Here is a 25,645-nt window from a genome sequence, read left to right on the forward strand (position 1 = left end):
TGTTTTGAGCTCTCATGCCATCAGGCCAGGAGCTGGCTGCAGCCTGGCAGGGCAGAGCTGTCATCGTGGCTTCCGAGCCCCAGACGCGAACAAAGTAATGTGGTTTCCAGCTTCTATTTTTAAAGCCCAGAAATATGCAGCAAAGTTCCTGCCCACGTCTTCTGAGGGCAGGGCTAACCACTGCTGGGCACTGCGCAGTGCCGTGGCGCACCGTGTGCCCGAGGAATGCGGCTGGAGCATCAGCAGGTGACTAAGGGAGCTGGAGCATCCACTCCGCTGCAAATTCTGGACCCAGTTCCCTTTTAATTTACTGGACTTGCAATGTCTGAAGACCTTTAGCCTCATTTCTCCCAAAGTGTTTGGCAAAGACACTCCGTAAAAGGGAATTTCCCCCCTCTGCACAGGGTAATGCCTTCAAAGCCCTTCATTTTTCAGCTGTTTGGTGCCTTGCTCCCACTTGTTCCTCAGTGTTGCTGCGTTGTGCTGTCTCGGAGGTCGTGGGATTTGGGCACTTGGTTGAGGCCACCCAAGAGTTCTGTGGTGGGGAAAGAGGGACTGTGCACAAGTTTTCTGAGCCTTTGCCGTACCCTCCAGCTACTGAATCACTCTGCATTCAGCTGCTTGGAAAATCTGACTTTCCAGAGGCAGACGCCTGGAGCAGTTCTGCTGCCATATGCCCTTTCACGTGTTTGGCCTGGGCTGCTTTGCGAGCAACTTTTCCTTCAGTAGTGGTTAAATTACTGTTCTTGGCTGGCTTTGATAAGCCGTAGTGCAGCCCAGCTAGGCAGCAGCCTTTGCGGTTCGCTCTGGGAGCAGGATGGTATCAGGTCCACTTTTCTGGAAAGGCAGCAGAGGTGGGGACAGTCACCGATCTGTCTGCTCGCAGCAGCGATCAGAGCGAGCAAGGTCTAAAGTGCTATGGATTTCCAGACACTGTGTAGTGTCCGCCCGTGCTGCTTTCTCAAGACCCATTAAAGTTTCAGCCGTGGGTCTAGGCTTCACAGTTTTCCCTCCAGAAGGAAAAACATGCCCCCAAACCAAAGGCCAGTTCTTTTGCTGGGTCTCCAAGTGCCACATTCCTGGGTATGGCCCGAAATGACATGGTGGCCCCGTAGCGCTGCCTGTAATTGTCACTCTGCTTCTTACTGAAATAGCACCTCGCTGTTCCCGCACAGCCCCGGGTAGCGAGAGCTTTGCTGGGAAATGCCACGTGCCATCGATATAATTGTGTTTCTGGCTTGCAGCCCTGGATCGGAGGAACTCCTTGACCAATGGAGACTCAGGACTGCATTCGTCCCCTCCTCAGAAGAGCCTGCCGGACCTCCCTCCTCCAAAGGTATGTTTGGCAAATCCTTTGCTTTTCACTGCCTAACCTTCAGCCTGGGGACGTGAACCCCTGCAGGCTTCCCTTCCATTACATACTGCACAGCATGGGTAAAAGGAGAGACCTCTGCCCACGTACAAATAGTCCTGGTGAGCTTTATTTAAAACAATAAAACCAAAAATATTTGACTAGGGGGCTCCCTGTTGTACGGGTTTCCAGCTATTCGTTTGGTGTTTACAAACGCTGCAGGTCAGCGTGTGGCCGGTGGCCCAGGCAGGGTGGCCGTGCTCCCGCGGCGGATGGGCATCCAGAAACTCCTGTGGTTCCCACATCTCGTGCACAGACGGAGCGGGCAGCTGCGGGAGCCTTGGGCTTCCCGTGTGCGTGCAGGAGCACTGTGCAAAACGGGCCGTTCCCCGCCGGGGAAACCCACACCCATCGCATGGCAGCCCAGGCTCAAAGAAGGAAGAGAATTGAGGTTTTCCAGAGAAACAAAGGTGAGGCTGGCTCTTCGCTGTTGCTTTGGAAATATTCCCTGAGTTGTAAAGCAGCTGTGCCCGGGCTGCTGGCATGAACTTAGGAAAGCCAGAATTCCATCAGCTGCAGGGCGGTGGGGCAATCTACCTTGTGTGGTTTGGCCATTAGCAGAGAAGATCAGGTTTGCTCCCAGCTGAAGGCCCTGGTGGTGTCTGTGCATAGGGTGACCGTGCCGGGCGTTACGCCAGCTGTGCAGCCCCCTGGGTCTGTGAGGAGGAGTCGCCAGCGCTGCGCATTTTCCCGTAGGGCAGCTGTAAATCTGGTCAGGGTCCAGTTATAAATCTAGCCAGGGTCCAGTTCAACACCATCAGCTTTCAGTGGGAGTTTGTCTCCCTGCCAGCAAGCCAGCGTGGCTGTCCTCGAGAGATGCGGGTCACCCCTGAGACCCCGGATGTTGCTGTTCAGTAGTTGATCCGACGTGGGAATCGCTGTAGCTGGGATTTCAGGATGTGAAAGGAAAGGAGAGCGGGGGGTGTGCACGGGGAGGAGGCGGAGGCATGGAGGAGGACGGGGAGATGCATCCATCAACTGTGGAGAAGCATCTGCTCCTTTCCCAGGAAGGAGGATGCAGGGTGAGGCCCCAGGGCTGCTACCCAGAAGGGGCTGTGTGGCTCGGCCGGAGTTAGCTGGAGAAGCTGGGAAAACAAGGGGGTAGGAGGGGATGCAGCCAGCAAACCCTTGGAAGCAGTGCGGTTGCCTGCTGGGAGCTGCTCCTGCCCCGGGGGGGGTTCTGCCCGTGCAACTGGCCAGGGGTGCAGCGCTGGAGCTGGAGTCGCCTGGGAGCAGCGACCAGAGCCAGAATGGCTGTTTGGCTTTGGTTTTCTCAAAGCCAGAGGGGGTGGTGGCCGTGGCAGGTGCGGTGAAATGAAGGCACGACCTGGGAAGCAGCAACTGGGTGTCCCCAAGGCATCTCTGCTTGTGCTCGGTGCAGCCCAGCTTTTCTGATAGGGCAGTCAGGAAATTAAATGAGGGAATGAGAAAAATACAGTCTTGGATATTAATTGAGAAGGATACCTAAGCCATCCATCTTCTCCCAGGCCTGTGCTGGGAACTACCTTCTCCCACCTGCTTACCACTAGAGCTAACCTCCCTTGGATAAAGCAATGGCCTGCCTCCTCGCTGTGAGCATCTGAGCCTCGGTGAGCTGTTGGCAGCAAAGGTGTCTGAGCATACCTCACAAGTGGGGCTGGGGAGAGCTTTGAGGCGGTCCCAGTTAGTGTGTGGAAATTGCTGCTGCGGGGAAACGAGTCTTGCCTCTCCGTGTTTGCTGCTCCTGGCATGGGTAGGAGCCATGGCCACTTGGGCAGTGGAGGAGAGCGCGCAACTCCTTCCGCAGAAACAGGGAGATTAGGAGAGGACCTCAGAAGATATATATTTCGGCTCTGTGAAGTTTTCTATGATTTTGTGATGTTAAGGCACCTTGTGGTGTTGCTCTACACTTGTCTTTTGAGGCACGGGAGACATTTGGTGATAAACTTTGCACAGCAGATTGTCCCTGGTATTCACTGACACTAACAGTCAATGGGCAACCCAACAGGGGTGGCCCAGCTGGATCCCACTAATTTCTTTAGATTTGTCCCAAAGCAGCCTTTACACAATGAGTCCTGCAGGCTGTGGCTCAGACATCGGTGACCTTTCATCTGCAGTAGTCCTGGCAGCTCTGCCGCTTTCCACAGCCGTCCACTGAGAAAGTCACACGGTGCGGATGCAGATGCCCAAAATGGTTTTATTTGCATGGTCCGTTGTGCCGTAACGCAACAGGCAAATGTTCTGCAAGGACCAGCCTGGGTTAGATAACACAGCGTGTACTCTTTGACTTAAGCTAGAGACAAAACAACTCCACGCCTTTAGGGAAAGAGAAGAGAAAAAAATAGCTTCTGGGGCAGCTGAGGTGCAGTCCCACCTAGTCCCTGTTGGCTTCCATTGTCTGTAGGAAACAAAGCAGAGGAGCCCCTTCTCCTCCTCCCCCCCCCCCCCCCCGACACTTGTGGGACGGTGTCAAATAAACCCACAGTGTTTCTTTGTGTAGGCAATTTGTTTATGGTCGTAGCACAATGTGAGCTGCCTGCACGCAAGAGGCCACCACAGATGGCAATTGCAGACACATTCCCTGGCCAGAGAAGGGATTAAGTAAAGCTTTGGAGTGGCTGGGTTTGTTTTTATTTCTTTATTTTAACGCATTAGGACAAGTTCCTAAACCTTTAAGTGTTTGGAGGCAAGTGTTTTCCGGCAGTGTGTCCCACGTGGCTCTGGCAAGCAAGCTCAGAGTGTGCTCACAGCATCTGGCAGACCCACGTAGGAAGGAGTTTTCATCCAAGCCACTTGAGAAGTTTGCGAGGTTGGCAAAGCCATGGGCAGCTTGCCCACGTGGAAGCAGAGATGTGTGATTTTGGCTGGTGTGGTCAGGGTACCTAGCTCCCAAAGGATCAGCTGCGTTCCCCTTGGTGGGCAGTTGCTGGCCAGAATATCTTTTCCTTCAAAGCTTCCTTTCTACATCTGGGCAGCAGTACCTGTTGGTTGAAATATCCAGGGCAGGATGGACAACTTTGAACCTGCATTTGATGATGCTGGTGTGACCTGCAAAGGGACTGATCCTGCCTTAGACCGCTCTGCAATGTTGATGGCCAGCTGGCCTCTCTTCTCCAGACCACCAGGAGCAATCACGTGGGCCGGCATGAAGGACTGTGCATGATCCATGACCTTCCACGTTGCTGTCTGCAGAGAGAGAGCTGCTCTTTGGCCTGTCCTCCTGGGGAAAGTGGGGCTTTAGCCCTGCGTGCACTGAGCATCCTACCCAGGATTTGCACAGGTCTCGGTCAGAAGCCAGTTGAAGTGGGGTGAGCCAGAGCATACCGTTGTCAGATGACAGGGGGTGGTTTGACCTGGGCGAGGAGAAGGGACAACTCACTGGGGAACGGGGGGATGCTACTGTTGGATCGTGATGGGAGAGGTGGGGTGCCACGTATTTTGGGAAGAGTGTAAGCTGTGTGTTCATCCTTCTGTGATCTCTGGCTCAGCTGTCTCACGTTCAATAGCCATGTGAATTACTTGAAAAGTAAAAAGTTTGTTTCTTAGCTTCACTTTTTTTTTTTTCTCTCTCATGTGTTGGTATTTCTAAAGGATCAAGGCACTGTTTTTCCTGCCAGCCCTTGCTTGTGTTTAGGGAGGGGTTTGGCAGGCACCACAGGGATTTTCCAACACTTGGACTCTTTTCAAAGACTTATTTTCCATCAGTGTTGTTTATCCATTTCCTTCATTTTTTGCTCAGAGCACAATTAAAGATTCCTGATATAGTTCCTAAAGCAGAGATTTTTAGCTGTTGGTTTGCTATCAGTCAGAGACGTGGAGACACGACCAGCAACTGCTCAGGCTACACTTTTCAGTGTAAAGCCGGGATTTTCCCAAATGTCCGCCCTTCTGGTTCCCTGTTCAGATAATGAATAGCACAGAGGATCATCCCTGGTTACGATGAGCAGCTTGGGGGGGAGTATCACTGCAGCAGGCAGAAGTCCCAGTTCATGATAAGGCCAATGGGTTGGAATTGCTGCTTTTGAGGAAAGGCATGAGTTGATCTTTTCCCAAGGCTTTCAGCAAAATTAAAGAAAATAATATTTATGACACAATTATACAGTAATTTCAAAGAACTCCTGTATATTTGAGCTAACTGGACACTGGAAACACTCCGCAGTCTCTTTCTTCCCTGTCACCTCAACCAGTTTACATGAGAATCCTGGTGTACACATTTGAAAGGTCTCATCCACTTGGATGCACTTTAGTGCTAATAAAAAGGATGCCCCGTTTTTTTCAAGTATCTGCTTTTACCTTAAATCATGCTTCTTTTATTTATCTATTCTGCAGATTCTGGAGACAAAACAACCTCCAGTTCCCAAGATCGAATCCCCAGAGGGATATTACGAAGAGGCTGAGCCATATGATGTCTCTGTAAATGGTATATCACAGCTAACTGTCTGGGGAGGGGGGTTCATGTGGGAGATGGAGGGCTTGAGGTTTATGAGAACGAGTAAACGAAAGCGTGGACGTTTCTTACAGCTTGTGTGACAAATTTGTTTTCTGATGCTGGTCACATTTGGTATTACAGATCTAATGCTAGTTGGAAAGAAAAGGCTACTGAATTACTCAAATTTTTAATGTTCCTGTAGAAATTAGTACACTTGGGTTAATATAACATCACTGTAAAATATTATAAACCATTATGGGTTCTCTTTGTCTTGATGGTTTTCTGGCAGATAGGCTGTAGTCAAACACGAGTCTCCATTAAGGAGTGAGTGGTGACGCTGTGGTGGCTTGTGTTCATGTCCTAGTGCTCTAATCGCCCCTTTGGGGCTCAAAATCCCTGGCTCTGTTGGTCTGTTAGCCGTGATAACCATTTTTATAATTGACTATTTATTCAGCTATGTCTCTTGTGGCAGTTTAGCCATCTGTAAACCTGATTAAAAAGCCACACTTCATGTGAGGGGACAGTGTGCGGGTTCCCGCTGCGCACACTCCCTCGCTGCCTGGGTCAGCGGCTCTCAGCAGTGTCCTCAGCGGTGCCACCGATACCTGTCACCCGTGGGCTCCGCACCCCTTCGGGAGGAGACGGCTGCAGGCAGGCTGAGCTCCCAGATTCTCACTTTTTAAGATGTATTTCTGCATCCTTCTTTGGGTGAACACCCTTCACGAGAGATTGCCTTTCTCTGATCTGATAGCAGAGCTGATCTTGTCATCGCTTTGCCATCCATTTAAGCCCAAAGGAGGCAGATGATACCGCTGTGCTGCAGAAGAGGGTCTCTGCTCATCAGCCTCGACTGCAGCGCAGTGGGGTGCAGCGGCGTGCGTGGGGTGGGTGGTGTGGGGCAGAGCTGAGCAGGGAGACCCGAAGGAAGCAGAGAAGTGAGAGTTAAGGGTACAAGGTTTGGATCTAAACCCTCGGCTGTTGAATCTGAGCTGTTCACCAGAGAAGCTGAGTCCTCCCCAGCCCCGGTGTGTTCCCTGGCAGGGAAGCGCCGGCGGTGGCGGTGCTTGAAGTGGCCGAGGGTTGATGTATCCGAACAGCCCTCGCTGCAAGTGTGCACCTTGCACGCCTGGACAGCTCGCAGCTCAGTGTGGGTGGCTGTTCTCACAACGGCTTAGGAGTTACAGTGCTAAACAGGAAAAGAGAGATGTAGAAGGATCTTTGTTTCCCAAAACCCTCCCGTTTTGACTGCAGCTTCATTACAGTGGTGAACGGGAAGATCGCGCCCAGCTCAGGTGGGAAAAGGTGCAGGCTCATCACGGCTGGGGTGAACCGTGCCGTTCGGTGCGGAGGAGAGGTCCCCCCAGCTCTGCCACGCGTGTTTAGGTGCCAGCTCGGTTTTGCCGAAACGCTGTGGGCTGTTTGGCTGAGGGCAGGGCTGTGCCGAGTTGGGTGCAGGGGAGCGAAGCCCTCCTGCAGCCGCTGCAGCCTCCTGTCCCCGCAGGGGGTTTCCAGTTGCCTGCACTGTAAGATAAATGGACTGGGTTTTTTATCCCTGCTGCGCACTGGGAAAGAGGATAACGTGCTCAGAGCCATGGCATGTAAAGACATACACCGGATTAGCTGGAGTACAGCCATGGATCTGTGTGCTGGGAAACCCAGGTTATGTTATCCAGGCAGCTCCATAAACTTGCGTTGCGTTGCAAGCCTTGGCTGGCAGGAGCGATAAGCACACACCCAGCTTAAACCTCCGCTCCTCCTTGGTAACCTGCTGCTCAAAGATGCAAATACACCCACCATCCACTGAAATCCAGGCCGGTCAGACACCTAAGGAAGCGAGAGACCAGAGCCCTGTAGGCATGGTCGGAAAAAGAGAGAAAACCCCATATGATGGGAACACGGTCTAATGGGGCAGCCCGTGGCTGTTTGACCAGTGGGCTCGGTGTTTTACCGAGCAGTGTCACAGCAGTTAAGCGGAGATAGGAGACTGTGAAGCAAGCAGAGATGGGACGTGCGAGCCCGGGCAGTCCCTCGCCGCCGAGGTGTGTGGTGCCTTTGCCCTCCCATGACTGCTCAACTGCCGGTCCCCTCTGTGGGCCCCAGCAGATCCCTTCTTCTACACAGACCACCTGGTGTGCAATAATGCCAGTCGCTTTTACAGTGGTCTGTGTGAGAAGGAAGGTGGCATCGTGTCGCTGAGAACCTCTGTGCTTTTTGGGCAACCTTGTGCTTGAAGTGCCTTGGGGTGAGGGGGAAGGAGGGGCAGGGAGAGGTGTGGAGCAGCCAGGAGGAGGCTGGGGGGGCTCGGGAGAGGGTGAAGCATGGCATACCATGCATAGGGTAGGCAATAGTATCCTGTACCCGTCCTACGTAGAGCGATGCTCATTGCCAGCAAGTGCCTTGAGACCTTGACGCAACTGGTGTTGCTAAAGGGTGGTGTGGACACGCATGGTTTTGCCCTGGCCAAAGATGCTAAAGCCTGACCCCAGTAACCCCCCCCAGACCCTCTGTGCTCACCTCCCTCTCCCCACAAGCTTCGTAGGAAAGGGGCCGGCGGTCTAGGGAGCTGCCGGTGGCATTTCCAACAGAATTACAGCGTGAGCCTTGGAAGACACCCATGCGTCTCCAAACAAATGGGCGTAGTGAAATGAAACAAAAATAGGAACATCACTAAAATTAGTGGGTGCACTGCCAAGAAGGGACATCAAAGCAAGCCTCCAGATGGGCTGAGGAGATAGAGGATTCGTGCAGCGTCAGAGGTGGGACTGCAAGGCACTGTAACAAACAGTGGGTGAATTAATTAAAATAAAGCGGGCGGGCGAGACCGCTGGGTCTTGGGGTCCCTCTTTCATCAGCAGGATTCCCGCCCCTCCACTGGGGACGCCTCTGCCTTTCATTTTACAGCTCCGGCAAAAGCTGCTGCTTCCCTTTCCTCCTGGGCTGAAATGTGTTAAACCGTTATCGTCCTCGTTCTCGGCTGCGTTTGCATAATTGTAGGGTGCGATAAGAAACAGAGTGAAAACGCAAGGGGCAACGTGACTGCCAACTGAGCAATAATTATTCTGGCTGAAACAGCTCATCTGCCCTGGCTGATTTTAATTATGAAGACGATGATTCTGTTTTAAAGGGAATTGCCTTGTTTGAGGGGGTGGGTTGAAAATGTTGTCTGTGTTTGTTGAAGTCTCGCCGTACGGCGTGTTGCGTGTTCCTCCGCCGGCAGCAGGGATGGGGCAGCCTCACCGGCCAAGGGGGGAGCGTGGGGCTGAGCCGGACTGGTACCCTTGTTCTCTGCATTTGCTTATCTGTGGCTTTCTCTCTTTGTCTCCCTTTCTCTTTCCTTTTGACTGTGCAGGTCTTTTTGGTAGGCTTGCTGCGGCTGGACCCAGGCCAGGGTTGCAGGTTACTGAGGGCGTTATTTATGCCACAATAACGATGGGTATGGCATGTTTTCCAAACCTGAAGTGCCTTTAAAAAAAACCCAAACCAAAACAACAACAATTTAGTTTCAGCAAAGACAATCAGGTGCTTCCCCCTGGCATTGCCCATTACATGCATGGAGAGTAACCACTTCTCCCCTCTCTCTGCCCATGCTGGATGTACACAAGGCGGCATTTTCTGTGCCTTTCCCTGCGTTCAAGACGACAATGAAGAGAACTTCCCTAGCCTTTATTCCCCTGGTTCTGATCACTGATGTGGAGCTGATATGTGGTAACACTGGCTGTATTGACAAGTAGCTGTTCAGCAAATTTTGAAGGTGCTCTGCTTGGGTAGAGGCAGCTCTGGAATACGAGATGGTTGGAGCTTCCGGCGTCATGGTATTAGCTCCCTGGGAGGTCATGGGAAGACAAACGGGAAAGCAGAGGTGGATGAGATAGAGACATCCAAGAACATGGCTGCCACCGATGTCATGGCAATGAGAGGATAAAACTGTTGAAACTGCCAGTAGGTGGAAATGGAGACCTTGTACTGAAGTGCCCGAGCTGTATGACTTGGGACTGAGTGAGCCTTAGTAGTGATGACAGGGTTGTCTCAAGTCACCCAAGCAAGGTTTGTCCCAGTTTGCCAACCACACAGCCTGGAAAACGCCTTTCCTTCATGAGGCTGTAGCAGTGTCACCAGGCCAGCAACAGCTGCAGCTCTTCAAGTAGAGAAGAGCTCATCTGATGAGGCACTTGTGGTTGTGGTTGATGCACAAAAGAGCAACCAGGGCTCCTGCTGAGAACATGGAAGAAATGTGGTTTTCTCCCAGGAGCAAGGTGGCAGCCTGAGGCCTAACGCCTAGGTGAGGGGCACCAGAGACACCCGAGAGGGGCAGTAAGCGATAGCCCCGTGTTGATAAGGAGGGAGATTTAAAAGATGAGGTTCCCTTAGGCATCCTTGCTGCTGCGTGAGGAAGGGTCCCTAGCAGTGCAGAGGTTCAGGTTCTTGGCATTTTTAGAGACAAGGAACCTTGTCACTTTTGCTCCATCTGAATTCCTGCTCAGGTGCCTGTGGACAAAGGTCTGGACAGTGATAATGCACTGGCGGGTAATGTTTTCCCATAAAAGATGGACTGTCTGATACATTGAGGCGTTGGAGATGGTGAGCCAGTAGTGTGCTGTCAGCACAGTTCAGAGCCTTTGAAAGGGACTATTTGCTTTTTAATAAGTTTGTTTAATTGGTGCAGCTTTGATCACTTGAGGGATGTTAATAGAGTGAGATTTCACCAGAGGAGACTGGGAGTAAGGCTGTAGCTTTGTTACTGCATCTCAGTTCCTTTTATTTTAAGAACAAATAAACCCGACTTAAGAAATGTTCTTCAGTGAAGCTCCTAATGCTTTTTTTTCTTTTTCTCTTTTCTGGCTGCTTTTCCTCTTTTTATTTTGCACCAGCTGATAATGTTACTTTTATGTGGATGTTAAGATTTGATGAGAATCAAAATTATATTAAATTCTGGTGAGAGAAACTTAACAATATTCCTCCATGCCGTTTGGTAGGACAAGAATGCAAAACCCTACAAAGATGCTGCCCAAATCTTACCATCTTGCTATGTGAGCTTACCTTGCAAATAAGAGCTATACTGTAAACGCCAGCAGAGCATTGCAAATTCCCCTGCAGTCAGTGGGAACATTTTCAGTGTTTCTGATTAATCTGGTACCGATGACCAACTGTTCCTATCAGCTGAAAAGTCCAATAACCTACAGTACATTAGAGCTGGGTATTGAAAATCCCAACTCATCCTAATAAAGTAGCAATCCATTTAAGAATGAACGTGAAAAATGTGATTACTGTTATTTACAGCTGCCACTTATGACTAATTTTTGCTGCTGCAGCAGTGTATTACTTCAAAGCCCCTTGCTGTCCCTTAGATGCTGAGTAGAGAGAGAGACCTGTTAGTCCAGAGAGGGCAAGTGGAATGACATCTCAAATACAATAGATCATTGCTTGCTGCATGGCCTTGCAAATACCAGTTTTACTTCTGACATTCAGAGGACAAGGGCTGATTGTAGCTTGCTGTTGTCTTAAAAATTGTGAGTATTTGGCTTGAAGTGGAAAGTAGAAAAAGCATCTTTGAGGGAAAAAAGCAGCAAACATCAGAAAATGTGTAAGGGATTGTTCCCAAATTTGTGGTCAATTGAGAAGTGTCTTTTGAGCGTTTGCTGAGACTATTAGGCACAAAACATTGCAATGAGATTAATATTGGGCTAGAAAGAAAGAAAAAAAAAAAGGATCTATGGGAGTTATTTTCCTATTGATTGTCCTGTAGGAGAGCCTCAAAAGACACATCCCTATGCTGGAAGCTTTTGCATGTGTGAGCATGGCTGAGGCAAGCGATAGGCTCAGAGTTGTCCTGGGAATGTATGTAAAGATAGAGCTTTGCTTTTGTTATAGAAGATGGTGAAGCCGTTAGCAGCTCCTACGAATCTTATGATGAAGAAGAGAGCAGCAAAGGCAAGTCAGCAACCCATCAGTGGCCATCCACGGAGGCCACCATCGAGCTGATGAAGGATGCCCGCATCTGTGCATTCCTGTGGAGAAAGAAGTGGCTGGGACAGTGGGCGAAACAGCTGTGTGTTATCAAGGACACCAGGTTGCTGGTGGGTAGATCCTCCGCTTTTCACCTCAAAGACCCTATTTTCATGAGCTAGGAAGGGGAGCAGCACCTCAGGCCATGTTAACTAGCTGGCAAAAATAAAGTACCTCTAGAAGCAATGCTTCAAAACCCACACCCCAGGGATTTGGGGATCTCATTCCATTTTCAGAAGAGCTGTGGGCATGGGGCTGCTGAGGGGGGCACAAGGGCACATTTGTGGCCAAAATCCCAAACTCCCAAAATGCCTAGAGATGCTTTTTGGGGAAACTTTTTGAGGTGGTTTAGCAGAAGGGATGCTTATCCCACTGGATAACCACGTTTGACCCTCTAGCAGTATCTGTGAGAGGTACGTACAGACCACATATGCATGTACATAGATGTGTGTGTATCTCTATTCATATAGAGATGTCCTGTGTGTAGTCTGTGTAGACATTGCAGCCTTGTAGGACCTAGAGGACCTTCTTGTGTTCAGCGCACTTAACGCGTGTGGCTGCACTGAGCCACTGCTAGGGGTGACTTCATGCCAGCCAGCGAGAGGGAAGGCTCCTCCTCAGCCTCTTACCTGCCCTCCATCTTCCTTCCCCAGTGCTACAAGAGCTCCAAAGACCACAGCCCTCAGCTCGATGTGAATTTGCTGGGCTGCACGGTCATTCACAAGGAAAAGCAAGTGAGGAAGAAGGAGCACAAGCTGAAGATCATCCCCATGAATGCCGACGTCATCGTGCTGGGGTTGCAGAGTAAAGACCAGGCAGAGCAGTGGCTCAGGGTCAGTGGCGCCTTCGGGGTTTGCCCTGCTGGTGCTCCCATGCTTCTACCCTGGCTTTGCTTGGAGACCGTATCTTATCTCAGTCCTGTCCTTGTGTGCTCTGGCTCCCTTCCTCACCGCAAGCCTGTATACAAATACACCACTTCATTTTCATGTCCTGGGATAGCTTCTTCGTGCAGCTCCTTGCTGCCTTCTGCGTGCAGGAGGCCATGGAGGGACCTCCCAGCCCAGCTGCTGCAGCAGTAGGGATGTCTGGGGTGGGTGCCCAACATGAATTGGCTGAGGACAGGGGGAGATGTGGCCCTTTCCTTGAGGCGGCAGCAGAAGAATGAGCTTTCGCGGACACCGGGGCGCCAACGGGCTGTGAGGCGCCAGGGCTGCCTTCGCTGGCCGCCTCTCTGTGGCTGTCTTGGATCCAGCAGTTTCTGCTGGCTGCCTGCTGCCACACCAGCAAAGTCCCCGGCGTCGCAGGGAGTGTAAACCGTGGTTCTCCCGGGCTGCTGTGGTTTTGCCTCTCCTGGGTGGGGGGAGGAGTACTGATGCTGTTACTGCAGCTCTCTCACAGGCTATGGCTTCCCCTTCTGTACAGGTAATCCAGGAGACCAGTGGTCTGCTCTGCGAAGGAGGCAGTGAAGGCAACCAGTACATCCCAGATTCACAGCGTCTCAGTTATCCAAAGGTACACCTTGTCTCTACCGGAGAACTAGCAGTTAGGCTTTTCCACCCTGTTCCTTCAATGAATAATAGTTGTAGGTGCAGTAATTTTATCTGAGCAAAGACTGATAGGAGTGTAACCAGACCCCCGTTCTGCTGAAAAGGAGCGTTATTGGAACAATCTTAATTGTGCTTTGTTGCCACATCTCTCCTCCAAAACTGCCTCAGTATTGGGCTGTCCTCCATACAGGGCAGCAGCACCATCTCATCCAATGGGGCAGTTGTGCTCACCAAGAGCTTTGGAAGGGACATAGACCCTTGGTCGCCAGGGCTTGGGCCAGTCTTTAGTCCAGGTCTAGGTGACAATTCCCTGGGGGCAGCTTGTTCCAAAACAGTGGGAGGAGAAAGAAACCTTCATAAGTCTCAAGTGGACACCCTAAATGGACCAGTTTCGGCACCTGGTCAGTTCCTCTGCCCGTGTCCTCCTATGGGGACTAGCAAATGCCCCCAGACGAGCCCAGCTGGGGCAGTCCATATGCCGGATCTGCCCATGCCGGGTTGAGACACAGCAGGGAGGGCACAGCATCAATGGGCAGACAGGGATGTCTGTGTGAAAGCAACTGCTACGGAGGGGTGGTACCTTGTAATTTGGCGGGGGGGGGGGGGGCGGGGCGGGGGGAAAGCACTTGTGGTGGGTGCTGGCTGGAGGAATGGGTCATGTCCATCTGTGGAGCTTGTGTGTTGCTTGTTGACAGGTGGAGGTATCCGAGAGGTACTCTGCAGCCTCCGAGAGCGGAAGCAGCACGGATGGCCACCCAGAGATGGCTGAGATAAAAGATGGTAAAAATTCACCCTGGGAACGAGGGGGAAAGTGGGCCATCGACCCTGTATGTGCAGTGAGGGTTTCTGTAGCATCTCCTGCTACTGCCACCCCAAACTGACCTGATGCAGAGGAAAGCTCCATGTGAATCCACTGCCTGTGAATTGACTGAATTGATTTCAGTGCTTTTTTCCTTAATGAAGTGACAGGTGGATGTTGGGATTTCTCAGCAGTTAGATAGTTAGGATAGGGCTTGAGAAACCTGGGTGTGATACCTGCCCTACCGCACAGATCCTGCATGACTTTGGGACAGTTTAAGAAGGCATAAATACAACCTAAGTGACGTTTCTCAGAGATCTCTGTGGAGAAACTTGGCATACCTGCGTGAAATGCAGAGCTGTCTCCAATGGGAGAGGTACACCTTTGCACTGGGGCTTTAAGCCCAACTCTGGGCTTTAAGCTCCATTCTCCATCTATAAGATGGGGCGGGTAAGTACATTATAAGAGGAGATGCTCTGTTAGAAGGATGGTGGGACCCATCTACATATTAGAGAGAAAGAAAATCTGGAGTAAAAACATCCAACTTGATTTCTTATCAGGATTCCCTGATGACTACACAGCCACAGCCATATTCATGCACTGACTGATGTGGTCAGTGGGAAAAGCTGAAGAGGCTCTTGGGCATAAGCTTTCCCCCTTTCTGCCTTGAGTCCCTCTTTTAGAAAGGAAAAGACTTGAAGACAGTAAAAATTTATGGGTAATGGTTTTTAATTCAATTCTTTGTAGTGTAAGAAAGTGAAGGGAGGTTGGCAGCTGCGCAGCAAGACCTGTGCAAACAGCCTTCCTACAGCTCCAGCAGCCGCTGGTGTGAGGACACCATATAGGTTAAGTGTCTTCGGCAAGTCACTTAACTGAAGTTACTGGTGCCATCTTGCTTATCATTTCCCCGGGCTTTGGACGATTACAGCCTGTCCCTGAGTCGCAGGTCTGTCCTTTGCAAGGGATGTGTGTGCCGCGGCACTGTTGGGTGCAGGATGGCAGCCCAGGCAGCTTTGGGGCAGGACACCCAGCGAGGACAGCGGGCTGTGTGTCTGGCTGTGAGTTGGGAAAGCCATACATATGTCTTTTTCCTTTCTGGTAGTTAAGAAGAAGGGCACAACTGGCTTGAAACTGAGCAACCTGATGAACCTCGGGAGGAAAAAATCCAGTTCCCTGGATAGCCCAGAGAGATCCCTGGAGACTTCCAGTAAGTGGCAGCATGAACTCCCCTGCAGGGATTTGTCTCAGGGCTGGATCTCGGTGTTGCAGGGCAGGATGAGCACCAGGCATCATCCTCCTCAAACGCACATGTGCCGGGCTGTCCTGCTGGGGGAGGCAAAAGGACACAGTCTGCTTGGTCTGTGCCAGTAAATCCATGCAGATTGTGGTGCCTCTTACACGTTAAGGTGACTGTGTGGCTTACAAGGGCGGGCAATAGCTCACAGGGTGACCCAAGATGAAGGGCATATAACATCAGAAGTGCATGCAGAGGGCTTCTGTGCTGCTCTCCCTGGGCATCAGCCCAGGGTGTGGGAGTCAGCAGGGAGAGGGTTGTGTGGGTCAGCTGGTATTCGTCATCTGGGACCAGCTTTGTCCAACCATCTGCAGCCAACTTGCTGCTCCAAACCTAACCTGAATTTCAAGGGTCTCATTTTGAACAGATTTTTACCCTTTTCACCCTGTTTCGTATGGGCAGGACAGCTTGTCTTTCTGCTTTTGCTCTTTGTCATTGCCCGTGGCTTTGTGTTGTGCGGTGATCTCAGAACTTACTCATCGCATATCCCTGTGCAGGCAAATGAGTTCGGATTTCCTCTCCCCATGGGGTGAAAAATATGCCTAAGTAACCTGTGCGTGCTTGCTTGCAGGTTACCTGAACGTGCTAGTGAACACCCAGTGGAAGTCCCGCTGGTGTCAGATAAAAGATGGTCACCTCCATTTCTACCAGGACAAGAACCGAAGCAAAGTGGCTCAGCAACCCCTGAGTTTGGCAGGTTGTGAAGTTATCCCAGAGCCAAGCCCTGATCATCTCTACTCCTTCCGCATCCTGCACAACGGTGAAGAACGGGTCGTTCTGGAGGTAGGGTGTATACGTCCAAGCAAGCTCTACTTTAAGTCATCAGCTCGGGTGTCTTAGTTGGCCTAAGTGCTGGTGAGATCCTCCAGAGGAACCCTCAGTCCAGCAAAACAGAACCTGAAGTGTGGGACTTTGGTTCATCTGCCTGTGGTCACCTAGAAGGTGTCCCACCTAGCTGATAATCCAGGCTCTGTCTGATGCTGGTGCCTCCAGAGGACCATTCAGCCTTCATCTTAGGCACTCATCTTAGGATGGGATGAAGGGTCCTCTGGAGGTGCCCATCTCTCTCCACTGACTATAGGATAAGCTTGGATGATTAAGTTATATGGGACGTATTTCAGATGGTTAATGTTAGATGAGAGGAATGCCACTTTAGGGATTTAAGTCTGTGGTTAGGAGGAACAGAGAACTTCATCTTCTGAGGATGGAGAGTCCCAAAGACATCCCAAGTAAACTGATCACAGATCAGCCCCTGAAAGTGCAAATGAATTCATCTCCATCTGTTACTTTCCTTTGCCTGCATCCAGGACTGTTTATCTCTAATCTTAGTTCTCTCTCTGACGACAGCGTGATTATAGTAGGAGGTGGACAATGTGAGCAATTTCCTGTATTTTTCCAGTGGGTGGAATATTTATAGCTAAACAACTGACTTTGAGTACTTGCCATGAAGTTTGAAGGTGTTTTTGTTTAGCTTCTGATTCAGGGTATGTCTGTGTCTAAGAAATTTTGCCTAATTACAGATGTGACGAAGAGGTGCTGTGAAAATTTACATTTTGTGAATGGAAGAATCTGTATTGTGTTGTGATGTCAGACTCAATGTACAGGCTGGCTGGCATCCCGGGGACTGAAGTCTCTGCTAAATAAAACATAGCAGAAGCTTAAAATATACCTTCCAATTTGGGATTCACTTGCCCTGAATTTTACTTTGTGCTTACTGCTCTAACTCCTCAAATCAAAGCAAAGCAAAAGATGTAAAGATGGCTGCATCAGCCCACTTCTTCTTGCTTCAGGTAGAAATCCCCCACTACTAGAAAGCACGCGTGGCTATTTGCTAGAACTGACTTCGAGGCACCATATTTAATTCTTAACTTTGCAAAATTTCAGACTGTTCACTGCAGCTGGGAATTTGGTACTGACCAGGTTAAAGTGAGGGGCTCTCTTCGAAGCTCTTCTCTGATCCCACTTTAAACTCTCCCCTTCCTCTCTGCCCTGGGCAAACAGCCCTGGAAGGGGTTTGGGCTCGGAGTAAGGAGCTCGCAGGCTCCCTGGTGTGCTCTGGTCTCCTTGAGCCGGTGTTTGGCAATCCCATTGCTGCGCTCTGCTGGTGCAAAATAAAACCCGCACATCCCTCTCCAAAGCCAGGTCCCCACCAGCATCTCCAGCCACGGAGAGACTTCTCTTACTCTTGTAGGCAGCCGAGTTGATCATCGCTGAAAGGAAAATGCAGATTGACTAGAAATTCTAGGAAGGAGTTAAGCACTTGTATATCTTCCAAATTTGCGAATCAGTCCGTACACAGAGCGGTACTTCTTTCTTCTTTTAATGTGGTCTCAGGTTTAATATACCTGGTCGTTCACCTTTTCCTTGTGAGCCCGGAAGACTGCCAGCATAGCTCCCGACCCACGGCTCAGTCAGCAGTAGCCGTGGAAGTGTGGAGAAACTGCTGCTGCAACCTGTGCTGTCTGTCTGATCACCTCACAGGCAAAGTCCTCGGAGGAAATGGGCCACTGGCTGGGCCTCCTCTTGTCGGAATCGGGTTCGAAAACAGACCCAGAGGAATTCACCTACGATTACGTGGATGCTGACCGGGTTTCCTGCATTGTGAGCGCTGCGAAGAACTCTTTCTTGTACGTCAGTGGTAACGTGCGGGGCTGCAGGGGGCTGGTGGAGGGGAAGCAAGCTGGAGTGGTGGGGTCCCTCCACCTGCGAGAGGTTGGCTGCTGCAGGTGGTGCATTCATGGGTGTGACTCGATCACTTCCTTTGGGACAGAAGAGCACTTCTTGTCCCACCATGACACATCTAACCTGAGCTGCAGCTGCCACAGGGTTAGGGGCACATGCCCAGTTGGCCTTTGCAAGTGGCAGGGTGGTGGGGTGGGCTTGGCTGGGTGTGTGGGACCATGGCCACTCATCCATGGTGCTCACAGAGCTGCCGTGCCACTGGGGCAGGGCTGTTGTGCTGCTGTGCCCAAGGGCTGGACGAGAAAGGAACGAGCCAAGGGGAAATGTAGCCCCTCTCTGGTGGGTGCTGCTTAACGGGCAACGGGACCAGTGATCACGTTGCTGCATGGCTCTACCTCCTCCCTGCCCAGACCCCAGCACCACTGCGTTCCGATGCCCCAAAATTCAGCACAGTGCCGCCATGCAGCGAGACCCCATCCCTGCTGATGGGATGTCCCACTGCCTGTTCACAGCTTAATGCAGAGGAAGTACTCTGAGCCCAACGCCTATATCGACAACCTGCCAAAGGGCAGGATGCAGCAGGAGGAGCTGTACGACGACGTGGATCTGCCAGACCTGCCCATGGTAAGATGCCCAGCGACGCCGGCAGTCCGCCCCGCTGCAGCAAGCTCTGCAGGAGAGTATGGGCAAACATCTGGCCAGGGGGAGGCTCCGGGAGTGAAGGGGGAGGGTTGTCAAACTGCAGGAAAGGGGATTCCCAGCCCCCGGGGAAATCCAGGATTTTGCAATGGGGCAGAAGCGGGTGCTGGAAAGGAGTTGATAAGGAGCGGGAGAGAGGTTTCCAGCAGGGTGCTTTAGGGATCCTCAGGCAGCTGGGATGAAACCCCAGTTTTTGTCAGCAAACAGCATGGATTGTTTGGACATAGATAGTGGATTGTTTAGAGCCCAGTCAATCTAAATTCCTCTTGATGTCTGTGAGAGCAAGTCCTGTGTGTAATGAAAAGAAAGATGGGCCACGCTGGGGATGGGACTGTTTCCTGGGAAAGACAAAGGATGTGGCAGGGGCTGCTAGACGTACAACAGTGTGAGATCCCTGGGTGAGGCTCCTGCTACCAATGGAAAGACCTATTGAAGGCGAGCAGGGTGGGGACTTCCCTTCAGTACACCAAAAAGCCCTGTATGGAGGGACTTAGAGAATGGGGTTTATGGAAAGGTTTATGGAAAATACTCCAGCTTGCCTGAGATGCTGCTGCTCTGCAGTGAGACTTTGATCATAAGTCTGGCTGCAGCAGACGGTCCCTTTTCAGGGGAACTTTCTCCTCTTGCAGGAAGAAGTACCCAAGAGTGAGAGCAAATTGGAGGGGGACCAAGACAGAGTGTACCTGGATCTCACCCCAGTGAAGTCCTTCCTACACTGTGCTGGCAAGAAGTCGTGCCAGCCTTCACCCCTCAGCTCACCGTCTTTAGAAAGAGCGTCCAACAAGGCTGCAGCAGAGAGCGCAGCCGAGACAGACCCCACGGATAAGGAAGCTGAGCCCTGTAGTAAGGCAATGGAAACCTCGGAGCAGGTACTGTCCTGAACTGCAGGGTGGGGCCAGGCTCCATCAGTGGGACAGATCCCCCTGGCCACATCATCCCACTTTGTTTCCCCCTTCCAGAAACACCCAGAGAAGCCAGAGCCTGACGAGGCACCACCACGGATGCCCGCCGTCAAAATCCAGACACAGCAGCAGAACATTGCCTTCCCCCAGCCGGCCGCCGAGCCACCGGCAGGCACAGTGACAGCAGGCAGTCCCCAGCTGGTGCCCGCACACCGGCCCAAGATGCCACTGCCGGGTGAGAGGGCTGCACAGGCAGCTGGGGGGTGCCCTCCATGGCAGGGGCTTGGAGGGAGGTGGTGCTCCAGGCATGAGTTTTGCCCTGTGGTTCAGCTTTCCGCTGCTATACAGTAGCTTTACAGTGCCCAAGGGGCTGATGAGTCTCTTGGCTGGTGACTTCCCAGACCCTTATTTATTTTGTTTCCTAGCACCTGAAAAGGTTTTCCCTCCTGCTTTTTCCCCTGGCTTGAGCTTGTTTGGTGGGTTGTGCTTCCAGCAGCAGCAGCAGTGGAAACCAAGCTGGGCAAGAACAGGACGGAGGCGGAGGTGAAGAGGTTTACAGAGGAGAAGGAGAGGCTGGAGAAGGAGAAGGATGAAATCCGGGCGCAGCTCACCCAGCTGCGCAAGGAGAGGCGGGAGCTGAAGGAAATGCTCGGAGGCAGCACAGGTAGAGTAGGGCAAGGGGTGATGTGTGGAAATGAGCCAAGGTGGGACCATGGGGCAGGGGGGACACCTGACACTTTGAGCCGAACCATGTAGCCCAAATTGCACTAGAGCAAGAGCTTGCTCTGTCACAGTCCTTCTTGGGGCAAAATGTAAGGACTTGCCCTAGTCCCTGCTCCCCACGTTCCCGGCTTGCACTGAGTTACCCCTCCCTTCACAGACAAGAGCCTGGAACAGAGGCTGAAGGAGATAGAAGAAGAGTGCAAAAGGAAGGAGAGCCGGAGGGTGGACCTGGAGCTGAGCCTGGTGGAGGTGAAGGAGAACCTGAAGAAGGCAGAGTCCGGCCCGGTGACACTGGGCACCGCGGTGGACACCACGCACCTGGAGAACGCAGCCCCCCGGGTATGTGGGGGGCACCCCCAGGCTGCACAGCAGCTTGCCCAGCAGCTGGGTAGTCGCACCATTGCAGCCCGCTTAATAATATAATAACTACTACTAATATATTATTACAGTAGATAATTTTTGTATTTATGGTTTATGTTTCAGTTCTGTTATATCTAAATATTATGTTAATTATTATATATACTAAAAATAATGAGAATAATATAATGAGAAAACAACAGCGATGGGGAGGTGAAAGGGGGCAACTGTATTTCCCTGTGGGACCTTGAGCAACAGGGGCCGAGCAGATCTGGGATGAGATCCTTCTGCGCTCAGCTGAGCCAAGGGGTGTTTTTGAGGGGGGAGACTGAGGCATCTAAATTCCTTCCTGGGAAACTTGGTTTCCATGAAATGGAGAGGGTCACTGCCAGAATCCTGCTCTGTAGTCCTCAACACCCGTGCATATCGTGGTATTTTGCAATCAGCATGTAACTGAAAAATGCCTCTCTGGGCATGTGGACTGTGACTGTTGAGCTTTTCTAGGAGATGGTGGTGAAAGGCAGCAATCTCTCTCTATAGTCTAAAGTCAACACAATTTCTGTTATTTTTATTGTAGATTCAGGCAAAAAGTGCCAGTCCAGCAAATAGCGCAGAGAACTCACCAGTCAATTCAGCAACAGCTTTAAAAAACCGGCCTTTGTCCGTCATGGTGACGGGGAAGGGAACAGTCCTACAGAAAGCTAAGGTAAGGTGACGATTGCTACAGGAGAAAAATCCATCTGGGACAGCTGCTGCTTTTTCCTCCTGGCAGCGGAGCAGAGCAGCTGTGGTGGGATGGGGTTGTGGGTGGTCTCATGTCTTGGTCTGGGAAGCACCCCTGACCAAGCACCACTGGAGCAGACCAGTGGTTTTCCTCTGGTCTTTTCACCTGGGCTTGCCCTGGCTGCAATTTAAATGAATAAATATGTGCATTGCTTATAACAGAGGGACATCCCTGATCTACCCTGCAGCCAAAACACTTGGGTACCAGATGATCGGTTTGTCCCTGTGCACATTACAGCTACTGTGGCTTGCCAGATTTGCCTTTTGTCTAAATTGCCTTTATTCCTTGGCAGGAATGGGAGAAGAAGGGAGCTAGTTAGAACCACGTTTTTCAGAGATGGACTAAAGACTGGAATTGCCTATGCATGGCCAAGGGGATTCAATCATCTGTAGGTGGAGGTTGGGTGTGCAACACAAGCACACACCAGGCACCACCTCCATGTCACGCCAACTGCTCAGACGCAGCAATGGAGTCAACAGCTGCCGATATGAATTATCCCAAACGATCTTGCTCTTTCCAGACAAGTCCCAATCACGTAGCTAAACCAATAACAACCAGTGGCAATCCTTGCATCAAATTCCTAACCCAGTTGATGTAAACAAGAATGTTACTGTACATAGGGGTGTTTTGTGTATTTCTACTCTGAAGGTTTATCAATGCGTTATTAAGGTTTCTATATTAGTGACAGTAGCAGATTCAGAAGGGGCCTCTGCTATCCTTTATACCCTGGTGGTTTTCAACCCATCATGGCAAATTGCAGTCAACTCAAGTCTCGCCTCCTGCTGCCAGTCATCACTCAGCTGCAGATCATCCAGCCTTCAGTCAAGGGCGAATACCCATGCCTGAGTGATGCCCGAGACATGAATGAGAAGCGCACAGCAGCCTGTCCAGGGGATTTTCAATCAGTATCCCGATGCATCCCAGCATGTGCTTACTCCTCCCGGCCTGCTGCAGATTTGCCAGAATATTGAGAAAGATCCCTGCTCACCTTCTCGTGCTGTAAGCTCTGCTATAGACTGGTGGTACCAAGAGCTTTGGGCAAAGAAGATCTGCCAAGCCAGTTAATTTTCTTGTAGATCTCGATCTACTTCACCTGAGGAGTTTGTTCTGGGAAAAAAAAATCATATTTTAATATTTGTTAATAATTTATCAAAAGCCCAGGCCTGTTCATCTGTTGGACAGGGAAGCTGGATCCCAATGCACCCTTCAGGGCTTGCCTTCTGCCAGGAGAGGGGAGGTAACGCAGTCCCCGTGCTCCTGCCTGGGCTGTGAGCACCACTTTGCTGATGCTCTCTGGTCCCCACAGAGCCATGGCAGGCCAAGACAACCCCACAGCTGTACAACCTGCTGAAGACATCCCCACGCAAAAGTGGCCCCTCCGTGTGGGCAGGACCGTCCTCCTTCAGGCCCAGCAGTTGAGGTTGCACCACCCTGCCTCTGGTGGGCTGCTGGCCATCTTGGTGCTGTCACCTTTATTTCCATATTATTACACTTAAGAGAGCCTTTGGGCCCTGGCAGTGTGACCCACAAATCCCCCCCTCCCTGCCCTAGCCAAGCTTTCTAATGAAGGATGTTGGACATTTGGGACTGCCAGACATAGAGGCATTGCAATGTGAAGGGGTGTAGGGAGGGGGGGGTCAGAAATCCATGCACCCTGTCACCTGCTGTCACCTGCCTGAACACCTCCTATGGTCCTTCAGCCCTGGAGTCCAGGCTCAGTAACTGGGTTGACTGTGCGGGACCTGCAGCTGTTCTCCAGCCCTGCAAAGCTAAAGCAGTACCAGTTCCCTGGTTGGGTTGTTCCTGGGGTCCTGCAGCTATACTGGTGAGCATCACACAGAGCTGCGGTCAACACAGACAGGCAAAATGTACCTTCCTAACCCTTGAAAACCTTTGGCAGTCCTGAGGCTACCTCTAAAGGACTGCTCCTTCTTCACACAAAGGCCCAACAGCCAGGGGGGCAGCACACAGGGCTGTGACACCTGGAGATGATGGTGGCACGGGGGTGAGTGAGGATGTGCTGCTGAGGGGCTCTTGGCTTGCTCGCCATTGCCACAGAGCTGGGGTGCAACAAAGCACTTGGTCAGGGTATCCTGGAGGCAAGAAGGGGGCCCTCACTCCTGTTTGTTTTGTTTTGTTTTGTTTTTTATCTTTTAAAGTTTCTGCTGCAGTACAGAGGGAGGAATTAATTTGCTAATGCTTGGCCTCAAGAGGGTTCATCAACCCCAGCTGTCAGGCCTGTCCCTGTGCAAGGTTTGCACATAGGAAAAACTCATGCAAATAAACCGCTGAAACTTTTGGCTCAGGACCCAGGGGACTTTCCTCTTCAAAGCACTGGGAGGCCATGGACACCATGAAGCTTTTGGTTTGCCCCATCGTGAGCTGGCAGAAGACCCTCTCTACGCCCTAAATTTATGTGTAGTACCATGCCCTTACCATACAGCCCGCTGTTGTCCTCCAGAAGTTGTCCAGACATTTCACAGTGGTACTGAGACAGCGATGGATGAGAGCAGCTCTGCTTTCCACACCACAGCCCGGTGGTCCTGCTGGGATATCTCCATCAGGGGGTGGTAAACATAGGCAAGTCCTGAGCAACACACATTCCCCAGATGAGAACCATTAAACAATGTCTCTGTGTCCCCATTGTTTTCCTAACTCAAGGCATTTCCTTTGTTGTAACTGTGACCTACAAAGTGGCGCTTTAGAGGGTTTTATAATAAAATGTTGAGTATATGATGTTACTAGTGGTTTTTTTTCTTTGTAATGTGGCTCTACTTTCCCATAGATTTCAAGCATATCAGACCCCTATTAGTTACCCTTAGCTATGCAGTCTACAACTGCAATGGACTATATCTTAAATAATTTAGTCCTCTAACGTGACTGCACCATCAACCAAAACAATTTGTGGACAACTAACCCACTGAAAAATAGCCATAACCCTGACACTTTGCATGAATACATGTAACAGGCTCCTGCCTGCATCTCAAGTCGCACAGTCCTCTGGTACAAAACCAGCAGAGAAAAATGCATCCACTCACTACCTTCTTCTGGCCACTAGATAGCAACCCAGTGCAACGCTTGGTGCCTGCTGCAGCCACTGCAGGGAAAACCGGGATGGGGTTTAGCTGGAAAGGAAGGAAAAGAGTTACTGAAGAACGTGGTTGAGGCCAGTCTTTACAGAACAGACACCAAACCAGACACGTTTGTGAAATACCTTTTGGTTGCTGTACCACTATTAGCTCTGCTCCTGCAGAAAGCTCGGGAAGGCACCGTAGCTAAGGCACAAAGTCCTGGGGAAGGTCCTGCTCCCCTGCCCACCCACTGACACGAACCTGCCAACAAGCCCGTTAGTGTCCTGTCAGTTGCTTTTGTCCTTCCCCAGCAGCGCTGCCCATCACCTATGGCTGCTTTATGACGCCTCAGTATCGGCTCCAGCTGTCCCCAGCACACCTCTGCCTTTCGATCCCTGTGGAGCATCCTTGTAGCAAACACAGCTGCCAAGGGTCACGGCTGCACCTGGACTGAAGGGCTTGCTCACCCAGAGCACCACACAGCCCTCCAGCCTGACCCAATGCAGTCTCACCCCACAAAATACCACGGTGAAGGATTTGGCCCCAAAAGAAGGCTATGTAGAGAGGCAGAGCTCCTACTGCTGCTGAACCTCTAACACACAACTTAATGCATAGTGTTATTGCTTTGTTAGTTATTCCAGCCTAATTCTCACCTGTGCACAATGCAGCCAGGCCACTGTGGGACCTGTGGTGTGCCGCAGGCAGAAGCCCATATTCTTCTGGAAGGAAATTCACCGCTACAAACCATTTTTCTTAGCAAGTTTCTCGGCCAAGCACCTTCAGTTCTTGCTTTGGATACATGGAGCAACCCTACAACAGCTACCGGGGGAACCCTGCCTAGCGTATCGAGAGCTAGTCAGCACTTTTTCAACTAAGACACATGTAAAGTGCCAGGGTTTAAAGGAAAAAAAAAACAAAAACAAAAACAAAAAAAAAACTGTCTCTGATGGAGAAGTTGGCCTAAA

General features: G+C 51.2%; 1 protein-coding gene across 1 annotated transcript in view; it reads left to right on the forward strand.

The window, feature by feature from the left end:
* AFAP1L2 (actin filament associated protein 1 like 2) overlaps positions 1–22,546 on the forward strand; it is a 71,499-nt gene extending 48,953 nt beyond the window's left edge. The window contains exons 4-20 of the mRNA XM_082486741.1: positions 1,245–1,336; positions 5,720–5,847; positions 9,203–9,252; positions 11,688–11,893; positions 12,476–12,655; positions 13,245–13,334; positions 14,065–14,149; positions 15,271–15,375; positions 16,034–16,245; positions 17,944–18,089; positions 18,657–18,768; positions 19,473–19,712; positions 19,803–19,980; positions 20,239–20,409; positions 20,626–20,807; positions 21,409–21,531; positions 21,902–22,546. Of these exons, the coding sequence (XP_082342867.1) occupies positions 1,245–1,336; positions 5,720–5,847; positions 9,203–9,252; positions 11,688–11,893; positions 12,476–12,655; positions 13,245–13,334; positions 14,065–14,149; positions 15,271–15,375; positions 16,034–16,245; positions 17,944–18,089; positions 18,657–18,768; positions 19,473–19,712; positions 19,803–19,980; positions 20,239–20,409; positions 20,626–20,807; positions 21,409–21,531; positions 21,902–21,928 (2,327 nt within the window). The 3' untranslated portion in view covers positions 21,929–22,546. The remainder of the gene's footprint in view (positions 1–1,244; positions 1,337–5,719; positions 5,848–9,202; positions 9,253–11,687; positions 11,894–12,475; positions 12,656–13,244; positions 13,335–14,064; positions 14,150–15,270; positions 15,376–16,033; positions 16,246–17,943; positions 18,090–18,656; positions 18,769–19,472; positions 19,713–19,802; positions 19,981–20,238; positions 20,410–20,625; positions 20,808–21,408; positions 21,532–21,901) is intronic.
* The last annotated feature ends 3,099 nt before the right edge of the window (positions 22,547–25,645 follow it).

This window comes from Vanellus vanellus, assembly GCF_965231255.1.
Source record: "Vanellus vanellus genome assembly, chromosome: 7".
Classification (NCBI taxonomy): domain Eukaryota; kingdom Metazoa; phylum Chordata; class Aves; order Charadriiformes; family Charadriidae; genus Vanellus; species Vanellus vanellus.